This window comes from Pelophylax lessonae (assembly GCF_965119305.1).
Source record: "Pelophylax lessonae genome assembly, chromosome: 9".
Taxonomy (NCBI): Eukaryota; Metazoa; Chordata; class Amphibia; order Anura; family Ranidae; genus Pelophylax; species Pelophylax lessonae.
This window is the reverse complement of record NC_138776.1, coordinates 53,722,265-53,749,366: the sequence shown is the minus strand read 5'-3', so window position 1 is coordinate 53,749,366 and position 27,102 is coordinate 53,722,265. Positions and strand designations below refer to the sequence as shown.

The 27,102-nt window shown below is 45.9% G+C and overlaps 1 protein-coding gene across 1 annotated transcript in view; it reads right to left on the bottom strand.

The window, feature by feature from the left end:
• Positions 1 to 26,693, bottom strand: part of ATRNL1 (attractin like 1) — a 1,075,574-nt gene extending 1,048,881 nt beyond the window's left edge. The window contains exon 1 of the mRNA XM_082267948.1: positions 26,238 to 26,693. Within this exon, the coding sequence (XP_082124074.1) occupies positions 26,238 to 26,467 (230 nt within the window). The 5' untranslated portion in view covers positions 26,468 to 26,693. The remainder of the gene's footprint in view (positions 1 to 26,237) is intronic.
• Between the last annotated feature and the right edge of the window lie 409 nt (positions 26,694 to 27,102).

The following is a 27,102-nucleotide window of genomic DNA, read 5'->3' as shown; positions in this document are numbered from 1 at the left end:
TCAGAATGGAGCCAGAACTATACAGGAAGCATTGGCTCAGTTTGGACAGATCAGCTGAGAGACACAGACTCAGCTGCATGGGGGGCCAGACCAAATGACTTTGAGGGCCGCATACGGCCCCCGGGACATAGGTTCCCCACCCCTGCTTTAGCCCAAGGATCAGGCTCTTTTTGGGTAAAATTATTGGTTTAGACCAGGGGTATCCAAACTGCAACCAGTGGGTAAGATTTGGCCCTTTGCTTGCCTTTATCCGGCCCATGGGGTACTATTCCTTTCACTGACATTAAAGAGGGAGCACTATTCCTCCCACTGATGCCAACAATGGGGAACTAATTCTCCCACTAACACCAATGATGTAATTGTTTTACTCCCGCTGACCACCAAGCCCATGGCATTGTTTAACCCTACCAACCACCAAGCCCATGGCATTGTTTAACCCTACCGACCACCAAGGCCATGGCATTGTTTACTCCCACCGACCACCAAGGCCATGGCATTTTTTACTCCCACCGACCACCAAGGCCATGGCATTGTTTACTCCCACCGACCACCAAGCCCATGGCATTGTTTACCCCCACCGACCACCAAGCCCATGGCATTGTTTACCCCCACCGACCACCAAGCCTATGGCATTGTTTACCCCCACCGACCACCAAGCCTATGGCATTGTTTACCCCCACCGACCACCAAGCCTATGGCATGGTTTACTCCCACCGACCACCAAGGCCATGGCATTGTTTACTCCCACCGACCACCAAGCCCATGGCATTGTTTACTCCCACCGACCACCAAGCCCATAGCATTGTTTACCCCCACCGACCACCAAGCCCATGGCATTGTTTACCCCCACCGACCACCAAGCCTATGGCATTGTTTACCCCCACCGACCACCAAGCCTATGGCATTGTTTACCCCCACCGACCACCAAGCCTATGGCATGGTTTACTCCCACCGACCACCAAGGCCATGGCATTGTTTACTCCCACCGACCACCAAGGCCATGGCATTGTTTACTCCCACCGACCACCAAGCCCATGGCATTGTTTACCCCCACTGACCACCAAGCCCATGACATTGTTTACTCCCACCAACCAAGCCCATGGCATTGTTTACTCCCACCGACCACCAAGCCCATGGCATTGTTTACTCCCACCGACCACCAAGCCCATGGCATTTTTTACTCCCACCGACCACCAAGTCCACGGCATTGTTTACTCCCACTGATGCCATGAGATTTTTCTAATCTCACTGGCCACAGTCTGCTCTCCCTAGAGTTGGAAGGACAGTAAATTGGCCCTTTGTTTCAAAAGTATTGGGTTAAATCGAAAAAAGTGTGCCTGCCATAAAAACAAACAGAATAACAGTTCTTGAAGGGGCCCTACAGGTATAGGGAGACATACCCATCTCTTGTTACAAGTAGGTTCTAAGGCACTCCAAAAGACTCAGTGGGGCAGCTCAGTATGCAGATATTGACTTTTCCACAAGTCCGAACAGAGAACCATGGCCTTCTGCAGCCCACAAAGCTCTTTCCTTCTGCTAAACGGAATAGAGACTCCTTTTCTAGAAGGGTACGGTTTGCTTATTCTAAATATCTGCTGGCAGTTTTGCTGTCCCCTCTGCATGCTTTTGGCACTACAAACCTCATCTCTGCCATTACAGATACACACAAATGACAGTTACAAAAACAATATCTCCAAGCTGGAAATAAATTGGGCATTCACAGTATGTTTAATGTCAACAGTGATGGTGGTAGGAGGGTCAATGGGGTTTTACCTGCATCTTCGATGCCTGTGCTGTCAGCGTAGTTCAGAGTACCGGATTCATTGATTAATGTTGTGTGATATAGATTAATTGTTCCTTGCATGGATCTGAGTACCACAGGGGAAGATATATCTGTAGCAAAAGAATACATTCATCTACCCTAAGAAGAGCCTCAGCTGCTGGGCTGGTATACAAGTGAGAACAATTAAAAAATATACAGTGGTGGTCAACTTTCATGATACTGCGGGACTCAAGTGCAGGCTCCAAAATCACCAAAGAGCCACACATAAAATTTGGTTATTCAGTGTCAGAGAAAGCAGATACTCAAAAAGGAAATAGATGAAGATTAAGGGCATAATACACGAGATGGTCAGACAGGGGACAAAACACACAAGATGGTCAGAGACTGCTGATATCATACAAGAGAGTGTCTGAGGCTGCAGACATGACAGGAAAAGGTCAGAGACTGCAGACATGATACATGAGAGGGTCAGAGACTGCAGACATCACCAGTTAAAGTCAGAGACTGCAAACATGATACAAATTAAGGTCAGAGACTGCAGACATGATACAAGTGAGGGTCAGAGACTGCAGACATGATACAAGTGAGGGTCAGAGACTGAAGATATGATACAGAAAAAGGTCAGAGACTGCAGACATGATACAAGAGAGGGTCAGAGACTGCAGAAAAGATACAAATTAAGGCCAGGGACTACAGACATAATACAAGAGATGGTCAGGGACTACAGACATGATACAAGTGAGGGTGAGAGAATGAAGATATAATACAGGAGAAGGTCAGAGACTGTAGGCATGATACAAGAGATGGTCAGAGACTGAACATGCTATAGTTGTTGTCGGAGACTGTGGACATGCTTCAGGAGACATTCATAGAATGGAGACTTGTTACATGAGACTGCTGGAATTGACTGCTATAACAGGGCAATAGGGAAACACAGGGGCCCTGAGGGCCGCACAAGATGTGCCAAAGGGCCACAGGTTGGGCACCAGGGATAATCTAGCAGCAGTGGTGTGCAACTTGAGTTAAGATGGCAAGGCCTCGGAAAATACTTTCTCCACCCTTGAAATAACTTTCAGGTGTCAGAGAATCCCTGCTAACAATTTTTATATCTACTGTACATGGTATGGTAATGTGAGCAGTAAGTTGTAAACATAGGAATAAATAAAATGCATTTTCTTTTTTTATACCCAGGGCTGCTCTAAATGAAAAATTATTTTTAGTAAGAATATTGAAGTGAAAAAATTAAAACAATATAGACAAGAAAAAAAAAACAGGCAGTCCAACTTGTAGTGTCCTCTCACATTGGCGGTCAAATAGAGGAGGATCCCCTTGAACTGGTAGTCAGTGGGAGAAGTGCTGGTCTGAGTTCAGGACCCTGCAAGGACTGTGGCACCAGGTTAAACACATTCATATTAAGGGACTAAAGGTGCTAGGATTTTATCTACAGTGGCATTAACAATGGGTTATTTTTCATTAGACTACTTACAGGGCTAAACCCACAATTGGATCATTGGACCATTTACAAACCCACACCAACCTCTAACCAATCAGGTCACTACAACAACTAACAGCCAATCAGTCCTCTGGCCTGCTAAAATATAAATACAGTGGATACCACTACTAGGTCTAGTGCATATAAAGGGATAAATGTTAATAGAAAATCGAATTCTATATTCTGGTTGTGTTACGGATTCACACCAAGGAATATACAGGGGACATTACTACTTCTGCGGCCAGCAAGGAAACAGCAGAATGGTCTTTTCTGGGTGTGCAATAAAAGTGACATTCCAAGTAACAGAGCACAGAGCCAGATTAATGCATTATGGGGCCTGGGGCAGAGGAGAGGCCATGTCCCGCTGGACTTATAAGAGACCACTTGTCTTATGGCATCAATCCTTTGCTGGCTGAACCAATCAAATGTCATTGTCCTGCTTTACAGCATTTTGGCCAGTATAGAGGTGACACCCATTAGGGAAGGTACCAGTTGCATATCGGGGGTCCTAACACCAGCAAGGCGCATGCCATAGTCTGAATATCTTGGCTCCTACATCATCAAAACTTTATTACTGACCTTGAGGGTAATTCAAGATGTTTTCAAGAATCCTACCATTTAGTAATCCTCCAGTTTAGTACGCCCAGGGGACACTTCATCTCTGGTGGCCTTGACATTCAGCTTGGAGCTTTGCCATAACCCAGTCCCAAGAGACAGTAAGGGTGGCTGTCTTTTGAGGAGTCCCTGTTACATCATTACCTACCCGCCATGAAGAGATCCTCTTCTCTTCCAGCTCTGCACAGGGTGTCCCTAGCTTTAGTGGTGACATCACAGGCCCTATGACACTACTTAAGGAACCCAGGGAAAGTGAGAAGCATCCCTATACAATTCTGCATTTTGAGATGTCAAATAATCAGAAGTGTCCTCAGCCTCCTGGCCTTCCCTCCCTGGGTCCCAGGCAGATGCCTACATTTCCTGGCTGGTAAGCCAGCTCTGTGGCTCCTCTTTTTTCGTTGAGTGCCCCCATAGAAAACCTCTTTCTTTGGGGGCCCTCGTAAGAGCTCGATCCTGAGCCATCCTGTCTGTGTCTATAGACACAGACAGTGGGGCTCAGTCCTGTCCCTTGTCACATTATTTGATTGACTGCAGTGGGAGCCAACAGTTGCCACTGCTATCAATCTGCCCAGTGAAGAGGGAGAGAGCCAAGGGAGCTGCTGCTCTTGTGTACAGTGCTGGATTGAGATGGGGCTCGAGTAAGTATAAGGGGGGGAGGGGTTTAAAGGGATCCTGCAGCACAGAAATTGTTTTACCTTAATGCATAGAATACGTTAAAGGAGAAGTACAGCCAAAGCTTGTTTGGCTGTACTTCTCTTGTGGATCCCAGGAATGCAGTTTGTTCTGCACTCCTGTGACCCATTTTCGGATGAAGCCCGCTGTCGGCTGACCTCACAGAGCCGGGGTCCAGGCTCAGACAAGATCACGACAATGAAGTCAGGATCCGCCCACATGCCTGGACTGGCACCTGGCTCTGCCTCTCAGCAAGCCACTGAGAGCCTGAGGTGGCCGATCCTGCCCCCTCCACATCCCAGCACTCCAGTGAGTGCTGGGGGGCAGAGCAGAGAGCTGCTGACTGACAGTCAGGAAGTGGAGAGAATCGAGCAAACTCAGTTCTTAGTGTATTGCCTCGTACACATGTACCGATCGACCGTCTTTTGCCCAGGGCTGTCCTGTCCGCTGAAAAGTGCAAAAGACTGCACACGAATTTTGTCGGCCAACAACAGCCGACTGCAGAAGTGATGTCATGTGATGGTTAACTTTCCCTGTGTTTTTTCTTCTCTGAGCATGCCCAGTCTTGCTCATCTGCTGATTGTCGGCCGAATTCTGTACTGACTGGCGAACAATTGGCCGTTCTGGTGTTGGCCAACAAAAATTTTAATGCTTGCACGACAGATCCTGTTCGGCCGAAAATGCGCTGTCGGCTGTTGGAAGAATCATACTAACAAGCCTACAATCGGCCGATCGGTCGTCGGCAGAATATTTACGGCCGACAATCGGTACGTGTACGTGGGCTTAAGAGTCGACAGGGGACAGATGCATCATCGGACCAATGCTACGTTCACCTAGGCAAGTATGATTTAAAATAAATATATATATATATATATATATATATATATATATATATATATATATATATATATATATACACACACACACACACACACACACACACACACACACACACACACACACACACACACACACACACACACACACACACAAATCTTTAGAGCCAGTTTGACAAACTATTTTTCTTTTTATATTTTGAATATGTTGGAGAGGGATTAAACACAACTCCGTTTTTTTGCTGTCCGTGCCCCCGTTAGAGAGATTCACCCTCCCTATTTATCTTTTTTATCGAAAGTGAAAGTAAAAGAAAGTCCAAATTATGAATGGACAGGAGAACAGTAATAGAAGGGAAATTTTCCAATGGGGACACTTTGTGACCCTGATGGCACCCTGGTATTTCCTCACTTTGCAGGGATTTCCTTTTGCTTCCTGTTGTGGCTATGGGATGGAAAGTGAAGGGAAATCTCTCCAATGGGACACATATGGCAAAAAAAGAAGACGACAGGGGCTATAACCCTCCCTTATCCGAATCCAAAAAAAAAAAAGTTTCGCTTTTAATTCTCGCTTTTAATTCTACTTTAGGTTTGCAAGTAATGCCTAATACTTGTGACATACCTCTGTAAAACCTCTACCCCTCTGCATATACATTTCTATAGCTCTAACAAAGTGGCGGTGGTACAGAAATTGCTGAGCCATTCAGATCATTCTCCACACCAGAAGAGCTTACACTCCTCAGCATAGTGCTGAAAGGCCGGCAGTGGAAGGTGTACTCTGAGTCCATGTACATGAGGCTTGCAGGGGCGATTCAAAGCAAGAGCGACGCGGCACTTGCTATAACAAAGCCTTAGATGCGGCTCGATGTAAATGTTAAAATCTCTCTTTGCTTTGAAGTTAATTAAAATCTGAAAGTGCAGCCAGCTTCACTGCCATCTTCATCCGGAAGCTCCAGACACGGCTATAGAAAGGTCAAGTGAAAATGCCAAGGCAGGTGGAGACAGGAATAAACAACAAACGCACCGATCAACAACAAAGTGGAAAATAAACAAAAATAAACTCTCTGAAGTAACAAAGAAAAGCTTTAGAACACATTGGATCAATGAGCTGGATGTGAAATACACATGAAAAGCCCGACTCTGTCTTCCTTGAAGTGACCACATAAGAAGTAAGGGGGGCACAAGAAGTAAGGGGGGCACAGACAGCAGTAAAAACCTGGGGGGGGGGGCTTCTAAAACTTTCCCTGGTCTCCAAAAACGATAAAAACATTGCTAGAGTTGGACTTATGGTCAGAAAAAAAAGCCAGCTGACGACAGATGAGTTGACCTGTTCTTTGTTTCTGTGTATCCAGTTGCCGTAGATGCATCCAAATGGTTACCACTTTTTGTAGCGCTGGAATCCTGGACCGAATTCCCAGCAAGCCTCTGTCTGCAATGAGCATGTCGGTTTTCTCTGCATGCATTGCCTTTATGTGTTTTGGATCCACCTACAACCTAAAATCATAGGGTTGATGGATTGGTTCATAGCTGGTCATAATGTGCCTTTGTATGGCTGTGGTGGGACATCAGAGTGTAAGCTCCTCTGGTAGACAGACCAATGTGAATGGTGCAGTATTCTCTGTACAGCATTATGGAATATGTCAGAGCTATATAAACTAAAGTTAAAATAACAGTGTGTGAATAATTCTTTGTATTATTATTGTACATGCCGAATTGACTGATTATGTCATATTGAGAGTTAATTACCTCGTTCTGTTGTTCTTATTGTTATGCTTTGGCGAGCAATTGTTGTACTTTGAACATTTTTTCAATAAGGGTCCTTTCACACGGCCGCTCCGTGTGTCCGCAAATCATCCCATCCGTTTGCGGATGATTTGCGGACATAATGTAAGTGAATGGCACTGCGGATGTCAGCGGAATACCATCCGCTGACATCCGATTTTCCTCCTTTCAGTTCTGTTCCGTTTTTTCGAATGGAACAGAACCCCATTTTTTCTTCCGTGTAAAAAACGGAAAGGAAGGAAAATCGGATGTCAGCGGTGTCATGCGCTGACATCCGCAGTGCCATATACTTACATTATGTCCGCATATCATCCGCAAACGGATGGGATGATATGCGGGCACACGGAGCGGATGACACAAATGTCATCTGCTCCGTGAAAAAAAATAAGTCCCGCAGCGGACTTAAGCAGCGGAGCGGTCGTGTGAAAGGACCCTAAAACTTTTAATACAAAAAAATAAATAAATAATAATAGTGTGTGAGCATAGGGGACAGAGTGTAAGCTCCTCTGGTGCAGAGACTGAAGTGAATGGTGCTGTATTCTCTGTACAGCATTATGGAATACGTCAGAGCTATATAAAGGTATAAAAGTATTAGTGTGTGACAGTGGTGGGCAATATTAGAGTGTAAATTGTGTTTATTAAAATAATCATACACACAGAGTGTAAGCTCCTCTGGTGCAGAAACTGATGTGTTATCTGTACACAACTGTGGAAAATGTCAGAGCTATATATAATATTAATAATAATATTAGTAGGTCTCTGTGCTGTGAACATTAGAGTGTAAGCTCCTCTGGTGCATAGAATGATGTTGCTAAGTCAGTGTTCTCTGTACAGCACTACAGAATATGTCAGAGCTATATACATGTATAATAACAATAGGTCGGTGTGTGGACAATAGAGTGTAAGCTTCTCTAGTGCAGAGACTGATGTGAATGGCTCATTGTTCTCTGTACAGCACTACAAAATATGTCAGAGCTATATAAATTTAAAATAATATTATTAATATGAATATTAACAATAGTAGGTCATTGTGGTGTGGACAATGGAGTGTTAGCTCCTCTGGTGCAGAGATTGATGTGAATGCCTCAGTGTTCTCTATACGGCACTGCTGAATAAGTCAAGAGTTATATACATTTAGTATATAATAATATTACTAATAGGTCACTGTGGTGAGGACATTAGAATGTAAGCTCCTCTGGTGCATAGACTGATGTGACTAGCTTAGTGTTCTCTGTACAGCACTATGTCAGAGCTATATAAATGTATAATAATATTAATGGTAGGTCGCTGTAGTGTGGTCAATGGAGTGTAAGCTCCTCTGGTACAGAGACCGATGTGACTAGCTCAGTGTTCTCTGTACAGTACTACAGAATATGTCAGAGCTATATAAATGTATAATAATAATTATAGTAGGTCACTGTGGTGTGGTCAATGGAGTGTAAGCTCCTTTGGTACAGAGACCGATGTGAATGGGGATATGCAAGAATCATCTAATAATAGAATAATTGTAAATAAACAACAATGTGTTTCCTATACTCTACAACACTCTTAGACACCGGAGGGAATTCTAATTGTTCTAAGAAATCATTAACTGCCTGTAGCAGGCAGAAAATTGATGTCTGTCATAAATCTAATAGTCTGGAGTATCTTACAATCATTAACGATTTCCATTGGAATTGTAAGCGCAGCACAGAACAATCACTGTGTGTACGCCATTAATGAATCATTTTTGCCCTCTTTTCAATGTTATGAAGATATTGAATCTATAGGCATCACATTTGCCACAGACATTAAATGAGAATTGGGCTTTTGGCTTTTCCTGTAAATAACAAATTCTGCAATAATATAGACCTTTAAAGCACACACACTAAACCATGCACAGAACTGTTCCCCAAGTGTCTCACATCCAATGCAACACACAGAAAGCATGCAAGCCTATAATGTATTAGTATTTTTAGTACCACAAAGTGGACCTATCATCAGATAGATTTTAAATATTAAGTGCAGCATGCTGATCGGTGTAGGTCAGGATTTCGCAACCTTTTTTTCAGTCAAAGCACCCTTTAAAATGTTGCACAGTCGAGGCACCCCATTCTAAAGTTTAAAAAACCTAACTAATAATTTTACATATTGCAGCACACACATAGGACACCCAACATTAGAGGTGATTTAGGCTCCTTTCACACGGGCGGTGCGCCCGACGAAGTCTGTTTTTCTCAGCGGGGGATCGATCTGCCAATCCTCGCTGAGCAGGCGGATGACAGCTCTGTCTCCGCTCTGTGTGCAGAGATGGAGCTGTCAGACTCCCGCTGTTCTCTATGGGAGATCGAATGATAAGGGTCCACCTATCCATTCTCATCCGATCCGATCCTCCAGACGGATGGAAAATAGGGTTTCCATCCGTCCGGATTTCGCGGACAGGATCAGATCGGATAGCAGCGGGTGTCACTGCTGACATCCACCGCTCCATAGGGCTGCATGGAGCATCCGATCCGGTCCGCCTGAAAAACTGACAGGCGGATCGGATCGGAAAGCCCGTGTGAAAGGGGCCTTATTCTTGCAAAGCAAATCTACCTTTCCACACTGGTATGGACTAGTATTTAGTGTTTCTCTTCTCTCTGAGTCTCTCCCTCACTTAGTTATCTTAACCTCAGTGCTGAAAGAGAGGAGGGGCAAACTAGGGTGCCCTCAGGCGCCTTATGTCCACCTTATCAACCTATGGATTTCATTGGTTCCTAAATGCTGACATCTGGCCCACACAGTGGGTTGTTGTGCTGCACAAAAAAAAAAAAAACCTGTGGCTTTGTTTAACAAAAAGGCAGACCTGATCCACCCACTTGTTGACATTTTTTGGTCAGTTTGGGGCAATTTTAGGCATTTTGCCGAGGCACCCATGAAGAACCTAGAAGGCACCCCTGGGTGCCATGGCACCCTGGTTGAAAAAGTCTGGTGTAGGTATGACCTTCACAGAGATCACAGTAATCCCCCTGATAATGCCTACATCTGTTTTTCTCTGCAGAAGGACACCGCCATCTTTGTTCAGCCATCTTCCATGGTCACCATCTACTTCCTAGACTGAGGCCCCGTTCACATTTAGCCATTTGGGATTGTGAGTAGAATCGCTGTGATTCTGGCCGAGATTCCAAATCGCACTGCAATGCTGGCAAAACACAGCATGCTTGCTTGGGTTCCATTCATTTTCAATGGCACCTAAATGCGGTGCGGTTTTGGTTGATCGATAAATGGTGCAGCAATCGCCACAAATCACACGAAGCCTACAGCTCAAAAGAAGCTCCTGCACCTTTTTGGATGACAAGCTTCACGCGGCAAAACTGCCTTAAGTTTAGTTGTCATTGAGAATGAATGGCACCCATACAAGCTTGCTACAGCGTTTTGCCAGCATTGCAGTGCGAATTGGAAAACGCAGGCAGAATTACGCTGACTCCTCCTGCGATCCCAAATCGCTAAATGTGAAAAGAGCATTATTCCAGCTCCGAGATGACACAATCCTGGTAATTGTATAGTTAATACCTGTCACTAATGTCTGACACAGATCAGCCCCTGCTGCAGCCTTTTAATTTGCTACAAAATTACAGTCTGATCACTGAGGAAGAGGAGAAATGCTTCCTCCCGCCTGCAACTGATAACAATCTTAGCCTAAGCGCCGAATGGAGCTGAGAGGTGGATTTTTAACAATAAAAGGTGGAAATTTTCTGGAAAAAATGATACTGTTGCTGTATATTGTAACAGGTCAGGAATGTATTCATGCAGACTTGTAAAGTTTCTGACAGGTCCACTTTAAGAATGAATTCTGCAGACGATACTGTAAATGAGAGGGTTGTGGTGCTGACTGCGCACACTGTAAATATCCATTACCAGGCTATGCTCACTCCACTATTCTGCTTTAGTAAAACTGAAGAGTGTAATACGATCACGCCTTCTTAGAGCACATCAAGTGCCGCAGATAAAGTCCCGATTCACACTATAGCGATGACAGATATCGCATATGATTTGGAGAGCACTGTTCTGAAAATCACATGCGATGTCTGTGCGATGCAAATTCAGCCATACAGATTGTATGGCTGAATTTGCATCTGATTCGCACAGAAAATGCACAGGACCCTTTTTGGGTCTGCAGCAGAATCGGATCACGTGGGTGTTCACGCCTATGCGATTCGATTCATGGCCGAACTGTCAGTTTGCACTGCGATATGCAAACTGATCTGGGGGTGTCTTTAACTTTGTATTGACACCCCCAGCCATTCGCATATGGCAGTGAGAACTGCCTGCAATTTGAATGCAATGCAGGAACCCGCAGTGGATTTGCAGGGTTCCCGCATTGCATATATGTGAACCGGGATTAAGTGCCGGTTCACACTATAGCGATGTCAGATATTGCATGTGATTCGCACTGCACTGCAAATCACATATGATGTCTGTGCGATGCCAATTCAGCCACACAGATTGTATGGCTGAATTTGCATTGCACTTGGACCAAAATCGTGCAGGACCCTTTTTAGGTCCGCACCAGAATCGGATTGCACACCTATGTGATCCGATTTCTGTCCAAATTGACAGTTCACACGGCGATATGCGAACTGATCTGGGGGGAAGTCATTAACTTTGTATTGACACTCCCAGCAATTTGCATATGGCAGTGTGAACCGCCTGCGAGTCAGGTGCGATACGGGAACCCGCAGTGAATTCGCAGAGTTCCCGCATCGCACCAATGTGAACCAGCAATAACCCTCATATCCCCCGCACAGCGCACCGCTGACATTCCGACTCCATATACTGCCAGGACAGACTGAAGACAACTTTGCTGTGATGACAAAAAGGAGATGATTCCCGACTGACGCAACCATTTATCACTTCCACCAAGTGGGAGCTGCAAAGGTTATACATCCCGCACCGGACACCCTCACAAACTATGTGCCCACACCAACCCTCTGCATTACAACATCCTGTGATTGACTAGCATAGCTCACACAGAGCAAAGCACTCCGCAACTTATTTATCAATGTCTTATAACTAAAGCCTCGTACACATGCATCGAAAATCGGCAGGGAATTTTCGCCCAACGACCGATCTGCCGATTTTCGGCTTGTTAGTATGATGCTTCCGACAACCGACTCCGACTTTTCGGCTGAAAAAAATCTGGTGTGCAGGCTATAAAATTTTTGTTGGCTGTCAACTTAACGGCCGATTTCCGTCAGTCAGTACAGATTTCGACAGGGAAAAATCTGATGAGCAAGTCTGGGCATGCTCAGAGAAGAAAGAACACAAAGAAAGCAAACCAACACATGACATCACTTCTGAAGTAGAATTTTGTTGGGCGAGAAAATTCGTGTGCTGTCTTGGCACATTCCAACCAACAAAACGCCACTCTGGACAAAAGACAGACGATCGGTCGGCCGATAATCGTTGCGTGTGTATGGGGCTTTAGATGTGATGGCTGCATTTGTTTTCTGTGTGTGTGTGTTTTCACCTGGTGATCTGGCCAGTAAGGGTCGGTTCATACTGCCGCAATCTGAAATCCGTGACTTTGGCAAGCAACTTCCTTGCGATTTGCTAGCAACTGGTATACGACAATGCAACTTTGAAGGGACTTTCAGGGAATCCCTGGGTAATTCATATAATATCAGATCCAAATGACATATATATATAGAGGAGGATCCGACTTGGGAGCTACTTGAATTAAAGTGTAAGTCCACCCTAAAACTCAAATCCCTGCATCTATAGACCTCAACAGAACAAGCGGTCCTGCAGATGTAGCAGTTACAGAGTTGAGACAAACAATTTACCACTGATAGGGGTGGTTATAGTAATCATCTTTTATTTATTTGGGTAAAACCTTTATCCCATATGGAAAAAAAATGTTGCAGTACCTGATTATAAAGTGTAAGACTGTATTCACAAAGGGCGATTAGCTGCATGCCCCATGCAGGGCTGTGTTTTACCAGCACACGGATGCACAGGTGTTGAATGCATCCCCATACTGGTGTCCCATTGCTGTTTATAAGGACTCACCCTGTGTGTGTTCTTGGACCCGCACCCACATGTCATATTGGGACACAGCTGTGTTGTGTGCAGACATTTATTGTTGTCTACTGGGAAACTCAGCTGCACGGACACAGCTGCTGTGTCCCAATTTCAATGTGTAGAAAAGATTCACCACATCATTCTGTACCTGAATGGAGGTAGCCGTTATCCCTATTGTCTAGGTAAACACACAAACCCCCTGGGAATGGGACTATGAAGGCAACCCACCATTCAAATAAAGAAACCGCTAAGCCCCGGTTCACACTACTGCGTGTGCCGGGTTCGCATGTCATGTCGGAGCGCACTGCTCCGACATGACATGCGATCAGCTGTGCGGTGCGAGTTTAGCCATACAGTTTGTATGGCTAAATTCGCACCGCACCCGCAGCAAAGACGCACAGGAGGCATTTTTGCTGCCGCATCAGGATCAGATCGCACAGCGGTTCACACTTGTGCGATCCGATCCTGTGCGAACTGCACGATCGCACTGCGATATGCGATCAAACTGGGGGTGTCGTTAAGATTACATTGACACCCCCAGCGGATCGCATATGGCAGTGTGAACTGCCGGGGGTGCGTGTGCGATGCGGGAACAGGCTGCGAATTCGCAGCCTTCCCGCATCGCAATAGTGTGAACCGAGCCTAAGCGCCGGTTCACACTACCGCGACGCTACTTCCCGGGGCGACCTCAGAGATCGCGGTGCGAGCAGCGCGCCACGACCTCGGAGCGGCCGCCACGGACTTCATAACATTGAAGTCTATGGCGGCCGCCTCCTGGTCGCCCCAAAGAAGCTCCGGACCCTTTTTCTAGGTCGGAGCGACTTGTGTCGCTCCTATTAGAATGGGTCCGCAGCTTCCCTATGGGAGGCGACCTGTGAGGCGACCAGGTCGCCTCACAGGTCGCCCTAGTGTGAACCGAGGCTTAATGTATAATATACAGAAAAGTTTTTATTGTAGATGTATTAAAATAGTTGTATATCAACAAATGATAACCATACATAAAAACAAACCAATGCGGCTCATGGCATGGAGAAATCTTGGATATAACTGGCGATACAGCAAAATATGTATATTCCAAAATGGCCCAATGCGTTTCGGGTAGAAATACCCTTCTTCAGGGGCTCTGTGATTAAGGAATTAGATACTTCCTACATGGATCAAAGAAGGGATAAAATATTATAACAGCATATCGTATATTTTGTATCTTACAGTGTCCTGATTTTGAATTAATATACTAGAAAAAACCTTTACATACCAAATATATCTGACATGTCCCCGAACACACACACAGGGTGAGTCCTAATAAACAGCAATGGGACACCAGTATGGGCATTCATGCAACACCTGTGCATCCCTGTGGCAGTAAAAAACACCCCTGCATGGGGCACGCGGGTAATCGCTCTGTGTACACGGGACCTTAGCTGGAGTTCAGCTTCAATGGGTCGGTGTACCTAAATCTGCTGGTACATCGAACTATCCCCTCCAGATTAATAATGCTGCTGTTCAAAGCTGCTGCTGTTCTCCTTCATCCAGAGAGGGGGCACTCTAATACAGGAGGTGTGTTACTGGCCAGAGCACCAGGGGAAAACAGAGGAGAAAAAAGCATAAAGAAAACTAATGCAGCCACCACATTTAATGATCAGTAAGCTGCAACATATTACAATTGGGTTTAATAATGCTTTGGAATGTATCCAGCCTCAAATATTTTCTCTAGTTTTAGATACAGTAGGTCCATCAGGTTTCTAATGCTGTCTGTGTTCCTGCTGGGGGGATCCCTGGTCACTATTGTCAATGGGACAGGAATCCTGAGGGCTGCGACACACCTATGCATGTAACTCCTGCATGCCATTTTGAATGGCACCCTAATACACCTTAAGGCAGCAAAGTTCCACAACACATGGGTTGCGGTGAACCACAACATGGGTATCGCATGACCATGCAATGTAGTGGACTGCGCCAGAAAAATGACACTTGTGCAGTTTCTTGTCCGCTCCTGTGCATTGGCAACTATTGTCCGCTCCTGTGCATTGGCAACTATTGTCCGCTCCTGAGCATTGGCAGCTATTGTCCGCTCCTGTGCATTGGCAGCTATTGTCCGCTCCTGAGCATTGGCAGCTAATGTCCGCTCCTGAGCATTGGCAGCTAATGTCCGCTCCTGTGCATTGGCAGCTATTGTCCGCTCCTGTGCATTGGCAGCTATTGTCCGCTCCTGAGCATTGGCAGCTATTGTCCGCTCCTGAGCATTGGCAGCTATTGTCCGCTCCTGAGCATTGGCAGCTATTGTCCGCTCCTGAGCATTGGCAGCTATTGTCCGCTCCTGAGCATTGGCAGCTATTGTCCGCTCCTGAGCATTGGCAGCTATTGTCCGCTCCTGTGCATTGGCAGCTATTGTCCACTCCTGTGCATTGGCAGCTATTGTCCACTCCTGTGCATTGGCAGCTATTGTCCGCTCCTGTGCATTGGCAGCTATTGTCCGCTCCTGAGCATTGGCAGCTATTGTCCGCTCCTGAGCATTGGCAGCTATTGTCCGCTCCTGAGCATTGGCAGCTATTGTCCGCTCCTGAGCATTGGCAGCTATTGTCCGCTCCTGAGCATTGGCAGCTATTGTCCGCTCCTGTGCATTGGCAGCTATTGTCCGCTCCTGTGCATTGGCAGCTATTGTCCGCTCCTGAGCATTGGCAGCTATTGTCCGCTCCTGAGCATTGGCAGCTATTGTCCGCTCCTGTGCATTGGCAGCTATTGTCCGCTCCTGTGCATTGGCAGCTATTGTCCGCTCCTGTGCATTGGCAGCTATTGTCCGCTCCTGTGCATTGGCAGCTATTGTCCGCTCCTGTGCATTGGCAGCTATTGTCCGCTCCTGAGCATTGGCAGCTATTGTCCGCTCCTGAGCATTGGCAGCTATTGTCCGCTCCTGTGCATTGGCAGCTATTGTCCGCTCCTGTGCATTGGCAGCTATTGTCCGCTCCTGAGCATTGGCAGCTATTGTCCGCTCCTGAGCATTGGCAGCTATTGTCCGCTCCTGTGCATTGGCAGCTATTGTCCACTCCTGTGCATTGGCAGCTATTGTCCACTCCTGTGCATTGGCAGCTATTGTCCACTCCTGTGCATTGGCAGCTATTGTCCACTCCTGAGCATTGGCAGCTATTGTCCGCTCCTGAGCATTGGCAGCTATTGTCCGCTCCTGAGCATTGGCAGCTATTGTCCGCTCCTGAGCATTGGCAGCTATTGTCCGCTCCTGAGCATTGGCAGCTATTGTCCGCTCCTGTGCATTGGCAGCTATTGTCCGCTCCTGTGCATTGGCAGCTATTGTCCGCTCCTGAGCATTGGCAGCTATTGTCCGCTCCTGAGCATTGGCAGCTATTGTCCGCTCCTGAGCATTGGCAGCTATTGTCCGCTCCTGAGCATTGGCAGCTATTGTCCGCTCCTGTGCATTGGCAGATAATTAAAATGAATAGGATGCCTTAATGCAAGGCACATTAATGCGGAACAAAACACGCATTAACACAATACAGAGGAACGGAGAAGTGTGAATGAACCCTAAGGGCCCATTTACACTTTGCTATGCAGTACACTGTGATAACACGTTACATGCATTAGTGTGCTGGGGTGTTCATCATTCTGAACAGCACCCCAATTCACTAAAGTAATGCAGCTCCATGCATTGCAGAGCACCAGAAAACACTACCATGCAATTTGGGAGGTTTTTTTTTGGATGTGGTGTTGCCTTGCCATCTTATTTATTTAAATCAGCTGTCACTAGAACACGAACAGAAGGGAAATCTTCCTTCGGGGACAACTGTTCCAATGACAACTTAAATTCCGCTCACTTGAGAGATCACCTCTCACTTCCTGTTGTGTCTACAGGACAGCAAGTAAATCAAAGTCTCTAGATGGCAAAAAAAAAAAAAGGGGTACCCAAGCTTGTCCGCACTCCACGAGACAGGTAATCTTCTGGTGTCCACAGCACGCCATGATGAAAGCTCTAAAGCAGGTATGGCATGCGTTTGTGGACAGAACTGCATGATGTCACCCCCTGATGACAGCGGTAATACCATGGCGGTCACTCCCTGTAGCACCGATTATGTTTGGAGACTCTTCCTGACCATCCGGCTCCACCTTAAACATAACTCTTGATACAAACATAACAGAAATATATAACATTCCAGCTGCAGGGTAGAAAGCCAACATCTGCTTGCCATGGCAACTGTACCACGATAGGCCCCATGAGCACATAATTAACCCTTTGCTTATGTATTTTTAACAGCCCAACGCAAGGCAAAAAAAGGCAACTGCCAACAAAAGATTAAATGAAGCTGGTCAATGACCAGGATAGATGTGGCCATCATCCATTACTCCTGGAAGCAGTGATGGTTTCATGGAAGGTCATCATTGCCTGTAATGCTTCAGCAGTGCTATCTGCCCCAAAACTAGCACTGCTTTCAGGAATCGGGCCATAGCCATATGCAGTGTTGGGTGGGACCCTCGGCTATGACAATTCCTTGGACACAGATATGCACACAGCACTGAAGTGTCTGTAGGGCCGCTTTCACCTCTGCGATCTGGACATCAAAATCTCTGCTGGTTCTGTCATACAGAAGTGCAAAGTGGAGCAAATCCTTGAACAGGGGGCAAATGTGGCAATCAACTTAGAGGTCGCTCTGGAGCATGTGCAATGACTGTCCCCTTCTTAGCTTGCTTTTGAAAATAAAAATAGGCCACATCTGTATTTTTTACAGTGCAGAGGATACCATGCAATCAATGTACTGAACTGCAGCGGTTGTCGGTTTTGGGGGTGCATTGGGTTGCCATTCACAATGAACGGCACCGTGGAGCACCAATGCATGTAGCGCGCAGAACTAAAGCGCAGCGGTGTTAGCGGGACCAACAAGTGTAGGTTGCTATAGAATGTATTATGCACAACAGTGCCGGAGCATAGACAAGCTAAGTAACAACATACCGAAAATAAAAATATGTTACTTTCTGTGGTTTGTGGGTGTATCTAACCACTGTTACCCTTTTTAACCACTTAAGCCCCGGAGGATTTGGCTGCTAAACGACCAGGGGGTATTTTGCGATTCGGCACTGCGTGACTTTAACGGACAATTGCGCGGTCGTGCGACGCTGTACCTAAACAAATTTGGCGTCCTTTTTTTCCCACAAACAGAGCTTTCTTTTGGTGGTATTTGATCACCTGTGCGATTTTTTGATCACGCGCTATAAACAAAAAAAGAGCGTAAATTTTGCAAAAATAGCAATATTTTTCCCTTTTTTTTTATATGAAATTCCCCCCAAAAAAAATGTAAAAATCAAAATTTTTTAACATTTTCGGCCAATTTGTTTTATGCTACCTATGTTTGGTAAAAAAAAAAAAAAAATCGCAAAAAGCGTATTTTGATTGGTTTGCGCAAAAGTTATTGCGTTTACTGACTAAGGGAAAGATTTTTGTCATTTTTGTTGTTTTTTTTTTTAACGCGTAATGGCGGCGATCTGCGATTTTTTTGCGGTACTGCGACATTGGGGCGGACAGATCGGACCCTTGACTGACATTTTTGACACTTTTGGGGTTACCAGTGACATTACTACAGTAATCAGTGCTATATATATGCACTGTTACTGTAAAAATACACTGGTAGTGAAGGGGTTAACTTTATTTGAGCGGGAGGGGCTGTGTGTGTCCCTAGGGGCGTGATTCTTACTGTGATTGGCTGTGGCTTCAGCTGTATGCAGAGTGATCAACGGATCTACATAGTAGATCCATATGATCAGCTCTCATACAGAGGGGAGAATGACAGGCAGCTTGTTTACACAAGCTGCCTGACTTTCTCCCTCTCCCCCGCCGATCGCAGAGTGGCCGGCGGACATCGGGTCCGCCGGTCACACGCGCGGGGGGGGGGGGGGGGTCCGTGACCACGCGGGAGCGCGCCTCCGGCGGCGCGCGCTCGCTCCCTAGACCCTCACAAGCTAGTGACGTAGCCCTACGTCACTTTGCCTGTGAGGGGCTGACCGCCGACGTAGATCGGCGTGCGGCGGTCGGCAAGTGGTTAAAGAGTAAGTTCGCCTTTAAAAAAACTGCCTATGCAGGTAAGGGACAACTGTAGGTAAAAACAAACTGAGCAGCTTTAACTAAAGTGGAATAATACCCTTGCTATAGTTGTAGGCCACATGTGTCAAACACAAGGCCCGCAGGCCAAATCCGGCCCTTCAGGCCATTTCATGTGGCCCTCGCACCTCCCCTGCAGCTGCAGGAGAGCTCCAGCCCTGCTCTGGTCCTCCAGACCCTGTACTTTTTGCTTTCCAGCAATGCCTACAGCTTCTTCCCAGCAGCTGCACAAGATAAGGGGAGGGAATGCTCTGGACATCGTCTTACAGATACAACCGACCCTCTGAGGGAAATCATAACGCTGATGCGGCCCACGATTGAATTGAGTTTGACACCCCTGGTGTAGGCCATTTATGTACAGTACCTCCAGGAGCCCAACTGAATAAATCCCAGAGACAGCATCATCCCATCCGGCTCACCCTCAGAGGAATGATTTCTCAAACCCCTGCATGTATGGTCCACCATCTCCTCTGTCACAGCATCACTGAGCTCAGAACTACTGCAAACTACTGCAACAGGGGAGAGAGAGCGCATGGGAGTGTCTTGGCAATGTCCTAGTAACAATGCAGGTTGGGAAGAGCCATCACCCTCAGAGTTTTTCAGCTAGGCTTCAGGAGGTATGTAAATGGCCTAAATCATAATGGCATATACCATAAATATACTGTATACCATAAAGTAAGGGCATTATCTAACTGTAGTTAAAGGTTCACCGTTTGTTTTTATCCATAGCTGCCCCCTTACCTGCACAGGCAGTTTTTGGTAAAGATGAACTAACCCTTTAAATATGAATGCCATGGTGGAGATTTACTAAAAGTGAAAAGCGTGCAAAATCTGGTGCAGCTGTGCATAGAAACCAATCAGCTTTCAGGTTTTATTATCAAAGCTTAATTGAACAAGCTGAAGTTAGAAGCTGATTGGCTACCATGCACAGCTGCAGCAGATTCTAAATGCTCCAGGGTAAAGCCCCTTACACACGATCAGATTATCGAACGATCTGGCGTCCGTTTTTTTGTTGCATGCTAGTCTCATGTCAAAAGTGAAGAGGTTACTTTCATACGAATTTTACCATACGACAGAATTCTACTTCAGAAGTGATGTCATGCGTTGAATTGTTTTGTGTGTTCTTTCTTTTCTGAGCATGCCTAGTTTTGCTCTTACGATTTTTTTTCGGACGAAAACTGTACTAATTAAACGAAAATTGGACGTTGTGTTGACGTATGATAAAAAATTTTATAGCCTGCACATCCAGTTTTTGTCGTCCGAAAATTCTTAATCGGCTGTCAAAAGCACCATACTAACAATAGTAAATCGGCAGATCGCTCGTCGGACGAAATTTCCCTTCAGATTTTCGTACAATAAATCTTCCTCATGTGAGAATAATATTGCATTATGGCTATCATTAAAAAAAGATTGTAAAAAACAAAATTGTACTGCTTGAGTGCAAATTCATGGAGTAGTAAGGCTAAAGCAGGGCAATAGGTGGATTGAATCTCAGACGGTTTAGCAGGGATCAGCCGACATTCGATCCTTCAATGGGCAGGCTTGTTGTATCCAAGAAGAGAATCCACTTGCTGGTGCCTGAATTAGAGATTCCAGTGGTATTTCTTATGATATCAGCATTCAGGGTTTTCTGACATATGGTTCAGGGCCTGTAAAAGCGCCCATTGTCTACCTGTGTTATTATGCATTTAAAATGCGCATCAAATGCAGGTCAGCAGGTTCCTATCTACTTCAATTGCAGTGTGGATGGCAGTTCTGCATCTGACCTGTTTTGTGTTGCATTTCTCTACACGCAGCATGTCTAATTTGAGAAGCTTTTGCAATGCAGGCAAAGAAGGTCAAATGCAGCCTTTAGCACATGAACGCATGCCTTGCTAACGTTGCATTCCAATTCAAAAGCCCGTGTTTGACAGCAACATCCGTTTACACAAGTTTGGTGCACGCAGGGTTCAGAAAGTTGTTCACTCTCTCAATTATTTTTCAGAAAAAATGTTGGCGTGTGGATTGTCGAATAAACCTTACAGAATCAAAGGGCATAGACACAACTCTTTCTGGACTTTTAACAAATACCGTACACCTAGAACGTCAGTGTATGATCAGCTACATAGCTGTTGTGATCATTGCACCCATCTGCTATCCAAGCATGCCGAAATAATGTAATACCGCATAAATTCATTTGCTTTAATACATCATAATGCATCCCCAGAACTAAAGCCCCTTTCACACTTGTGCGACTTGGAACTGCAAAGTGGCATGACAAGTCGTACCCCATAATTTCAAATGAGTACCGTTCATACTAGGGATGAACAGATCCGATATTCGGATCGGATATCGGCGCCGATATGGCCATTTTAGATGGATCGGGGGATCGGTAACATTGACCGATCCCACTGGCCGATCCGGTTTTTGCTGAGTAACGGCTCAGCCATCCCTTACTAGGTGCAGTAGTAGTATGGGATTGGAGCCGCTACTTCCTTTATAGGTCCGGCTCACAGGTGGAGTGTTATCAGATGCACTCCGCCTGTGAATGGAGGAGCCGTACACATGAAGCAGCGGCTTTGCTCAGTACTGCAGCCCCGGATCGGTTCCGGCATTGGCGATTTCACAACGCCAGATATCGGTATCGGGTCCAAAAAAGTCGGATCGGTGCATCCCTAGTTCATACCTGTACAACTTCAAGTTGCAGCGCCTTCAACATAGTCCCTGCACTACTATGGTCCAACTTTGATGTGACTTGAGGTCCACAGACCTCATTATTACACAGGGATTGCTTCAAGTCGCGTCAAAGTCACGTCAAGGTCGCACAAGTGTGAAAGGGGCCTAAGAGTTAGGGCCTGTTCAGACCAGAGTGTGTATGTGCATTGTGTTGTCATTAAGAATAGCACCCAACCCAATGCACTGCACACCACAGCGCACAGGTGTAAATGATCTGTATGTTGGGTTGCATTAGGATATGCATGCAGTGCAGTACCTTCAGTGAGCTGCAGACCATTCAAAGTGATTTGGATTCTTAATGAAACACACGTTCATTGCATGCAACGCACTGATGTGAACAGACCATTGATTGTATTCTAAAAGACTCTACATATGGAGAGCGTGACAACACATACACATAGAATCATATTCCAACAGTGACAATGGCACTCCAGAAGACAAGACTAGATTCACACTTGTAGGACTCTGCTTTCTTTTGAATGGGCTGTGGTGCCTCCAGAAAATGCAGGGAAAAGGTCCCTGTACCTTTTCTGAAATTGTGGTCCGCATGGAAACCACAGTGCAGTGCCTTGAGGTTCCCATTGCAAGGAAACTGTGCTGCGTTTCCCAGTGCATGGGGGTGCCATTAGTATTAATGGTACCCCCATGCATCTCCTGAGCGGCAGCACATTTTTTTGTGCATGTGGTTGCAACTGCGGGAACAGGAGCAGACCTTCAGCGGCAACCACCCACACAACCTAGCCTTATGGGCCATACACACTATAAGATTTTCTGAAGACTTTTTCCTTTAGACTTACCAAAACCATATAATATGAGGTCAAACCTAAACACTTTCAATTTGTATGCAATCAGGCAGGCCCTTGCACTACATGGAAAAGGTAAATCTGAAGGAAATCTAACCACAAAAGTTGGATAGTGTGTATCCAGCTTTAGGCCTCGTTCACAAAGGCGTATTTAAAGCGGAGTTCCACCCAAAAATGGAACCTCCACTTATCTGATTCCTCTCCCCCTCCAGTGCCACATTTGGCACCTTTCGGGGGGGAGAGGGTACCTGTTTTTGACAGTTACCCTGTCCCCTCTTCCATCAGACCTTGCTGCGGCAAGGTACGTCACCAGTTCGGCCCCTCTCCTCCCCCCCACCCACTGCCGGGCAGTAGGGAACCGGTTGTGAAGCCACAAGGCTTTACTGCCGGGTTCCCTTCCGGGCAATGGTGACGGCAGCACCCGACAGCCGATGGAAACATCGGCTGGTGTGCCAACATTGCTGGATTCCAGGACAGGTAAGTCGTAATATTAAAAGTCCGCAGCTACAGTATGTGTAGCTGCTGACCTAATTTTTTTTAGTTTTGGGGGGGGGGGCAGAACTTTGTTTTAAGCATATACCAGTGCGCAGAACGTGTCGTACAGGCAGTCCCTTTCATTTTAATTGGGAATTAGTGGCCGTGTCCGTGCAGCTGCTACTTCCCAATCGGCATGAATGAGACTGCCTGTATGACACGTTCCTCGCACTGGTATATGCTTAAGTACACCCACGTGAACAAGGCCAAAGGCTAGGTTCACACTTGTGCGGGTGGTTGCCGTTGCGGATCTGCACCTGTTCCCCCAGCTGCAACCACCTGCACAGAAAAACGTGCTGCTGCTCAGGAGATGTGCCAATTTGACAGCCTTGCAGGTCCCCAAACACACATTGGGGGGTTATTTACTAAACGAAAATCCACTGTGCACTGGAAGTGCAGTCGCTGTAGATCTGAGGGGGGCATGCAAGGAAAATAAAAAACAGCATTTTTGCTTGCACATGATTGGATGATAGAGTGCTTCCCATCATTTCACATCTTCCCCTCAGATCTACAGGGACTGCACTTCCAAGTGTACTTGTAGTAAACAGTGGATTTGCCTTTAGTAAATCGACCCCATAGTCTGCATTCGGGTTACTCACATCCACATGGCTGTCGAATCAGGAGCATGCAACTGCTGCATTTCAATTGACATGAATGGGACTGCCTGCACAGGCATGCACACAACACCTGTACATCCCCATGTGGGTAAACACATGCATACGTTTAAGCTGGTTGCAAACGTTGAAGGTTTTTACCTTCATAAATTATATGAAGGTAAAAAACCTTCAGTATGAAGCCCCCCCCCCCTCTCCTTATACTTACCTGAGCCCGATCTTAATCCAGCGATATGCATGAGAGCAGCTGCTCTCCTGGCTCTTCGCCTTCTCGGCTCAGGAAATCCATTGGCTCCCACCGCTGTCAATCACAGCCAGTGAGGAGGGAGCAGGAGGGGCAGAGCCCCACTCTGTGTGTCCTATGGACAACCAGAGCCATGCTCAGGAACAAGCACGCACGAGTCCCTCCATAGCAAGCGACTTGCTATGGAGGCACTAAGCAGGGACAACAAGCCAGAAGTGCCAGCAAGGGATCCGAGAAGAGGAGAATCAGGGCTGCTCTGTGCAAAACCATTACACAGAGAAAGTATAAGAGCCGGTTCACATTGCAGCGACCCGACTTGCCGGGGCAACCTGTGAGCTGCGCACCGCAACCTCGGAGCGGCCGCCACGGACTTCATATCATTGAAGTCAATGCAGGTCACTCCAGGTCGCCCCAAAGAAGCTCAGGACCCTTTTTCTAAGTCAGAGCGACTTGTGTCGCTCCTATTAGAAGGGGTCCTGTGCTAATCTATGGCAGGCGACCCACGGCGACTTGTCAGGCGTCCAGGTCGCCTGACAAGTCGCCCCAGTGTGAACCGGCTCTAACATGTTTGTTATTTAAAATAAAATAGGTTTACAATCACTTTCCTTGTGATCCTGCCATAGAGGTCCTTGTTCAGGCACTTCCTGTTACAGGATGACAACACTCTGTCCCTGTCTCTAAATTGTGCAAAGAGGCTGCAGGAGAACAGCGGCGCTGCGATATAACAAAGAGATGTAACAACGAATAAAAAAACACAAGGATTTCACTTTACAAATTGACAATCGTTTATGATGGAGCAAACTAAAATTTAATTCAGTAGGGGCGAACAGCTAATTTAAATACCATAAGGACAGAAAAGTTTTGAAAAACATCTATGGTTATTGTGCAAAATAAAAAAAGGGGGGGGGGGGACAAAGCTATTATGGAAAACCATAATCCTATTCCAGAAAACTGGCAATGCAATATTCCTGACAACAGGTTGCAACAGTCCACAAAACACTGAAAAATCACCAGTGAATAAAGGACAATTCCCCCAAAAACAAAACCCAGAACATTCAAGAAAGACACCCACCAAACATTACTTAAAGCAATAAAATAAATAAAAACAACATGTGACAGAAATGTTCCAGATAAATAGGCTGCCATTCAAAAAAGCTGCAGTAATATTCCGGAACACAACAAAACACACGACCCCAAAATATTCCCAAAAAGGGGCAGCATTGATCCAGAGCACGCTAACAAAGAATAGCATCCATGTTTATTAGGAGCACCACGGTATTCCAAGATCCAGAGTAGACATCATCAGGAGCAGACACACACAGGTATTGTATTGTTACACACGCTGCACCTCAGACATGGGAAAAACATCATCTCAGAAACGAAACAAAGGAAAAAAAAATGGAATAAAATATATTTTCTTTAAATACATTTTTTCAGATTAATCATGTTAATGTTTTTGTATTTTAAAAATATTTTTAATAATAAAAAAAATCCAGAAAAAAATAGACAGAAAAAAAAAATTAAAAGCAAAACCTGTTATTGCAGACATGGAGCACATCTAATAATAATAATAATAGAGAAAATCAATATACATATCATAATAAAAAAAAAAAATGCATCTGGCGATTATTCTCACAGCACATTTTACATTGTGGCGGTCCGGAGGAAAACACACGATTGGGCATAATAGTCTAGCAAGGCCAAAGCACATGGTCCACCAAATGACAGGGTACACCAGGTGCTGGCGTGGTACAGGTCCTCCGCACAATCCACATTAGATTTACCAAAACTATCATCTACCTAATCTAATCAATCAATTTGTGTCCAATCAGGAAGGCCCTTGATAGTTGTCGGTAGACCTAAAGGAGATTGTACAATCAGGTTGTCACATGTGAGCTTTAAAGAGGCACCTGGGAGACTGCTGAGACTTGTAGTTCCACAGCAGCCGGAGATGATGACGATGACATGAGAATGGGGTGGCGCACACACACAACGAGCTGGCACTTACTTGAATCTCCCCTGGCAGTGTTGGCACTGTTCCCCCACCCAGCCGGGGTCGCACACGCAGGTGTTGTTGACGCAGCGGCCGGAGAAGCAAGGGCTCTTCTCGCAGGCTTTGCCCTGGGAGCTGTGAGCGAAGAGCAGCAGGTAGAAGAGTCCAGACCTGAGCAGGGAAACCCCCGGGCATCCTGGGCACATGATGGCCGCCTGTGGCCCCGGACCTGCGGAGAGCATCATCACAAGGCCCGATCCAATGGGGGGGAGCCCACCTTAGAGCAGCATGGAGAGAGCCACGTAAAGTGCATGTAGGGCCTGACAGGAACGTATGTCACCTACCTATGGCTTACCGTAGGAGAGAGAATGTCACCAGCTGTCTACAGCCAAGGCATCTATAGGGGCCTGTGGGGGAAGACTTTGTACACAGAAGAAGTATAAGGGATATGGCAATATTTACTTCTAGTTATAGATTATTTACTATAGATCGGACATATAGATCTGGAAAAGTACACAAACTGCAGTCATACACCAATAAATATTTGGGGCTTACTAGCGATGTGTAATCCTTAGGTATGGGCTGCGCCTATAGATAATGTACAGCCAGCTGCCTACAGCTGAGCCATCCATAGGGGCCTACCAGGGTAACAATATCTGGATACTACACAACTATAGGCCTATCATATAGATTTGGACAATTGTAGCGATATGACAACAAATAAATATCACCCTGCTATAGGTGCTCTGTTATATGGGGAGCGCAGGCGTAAAGACATTATAGAAGATAGGGGTGACCTATACATGGACTGTATACGAGATCCAGCTCCAGGTTTCTGATGGGGGCTATAAGAAATTAATCTAGATCTATAGTTCCTGGT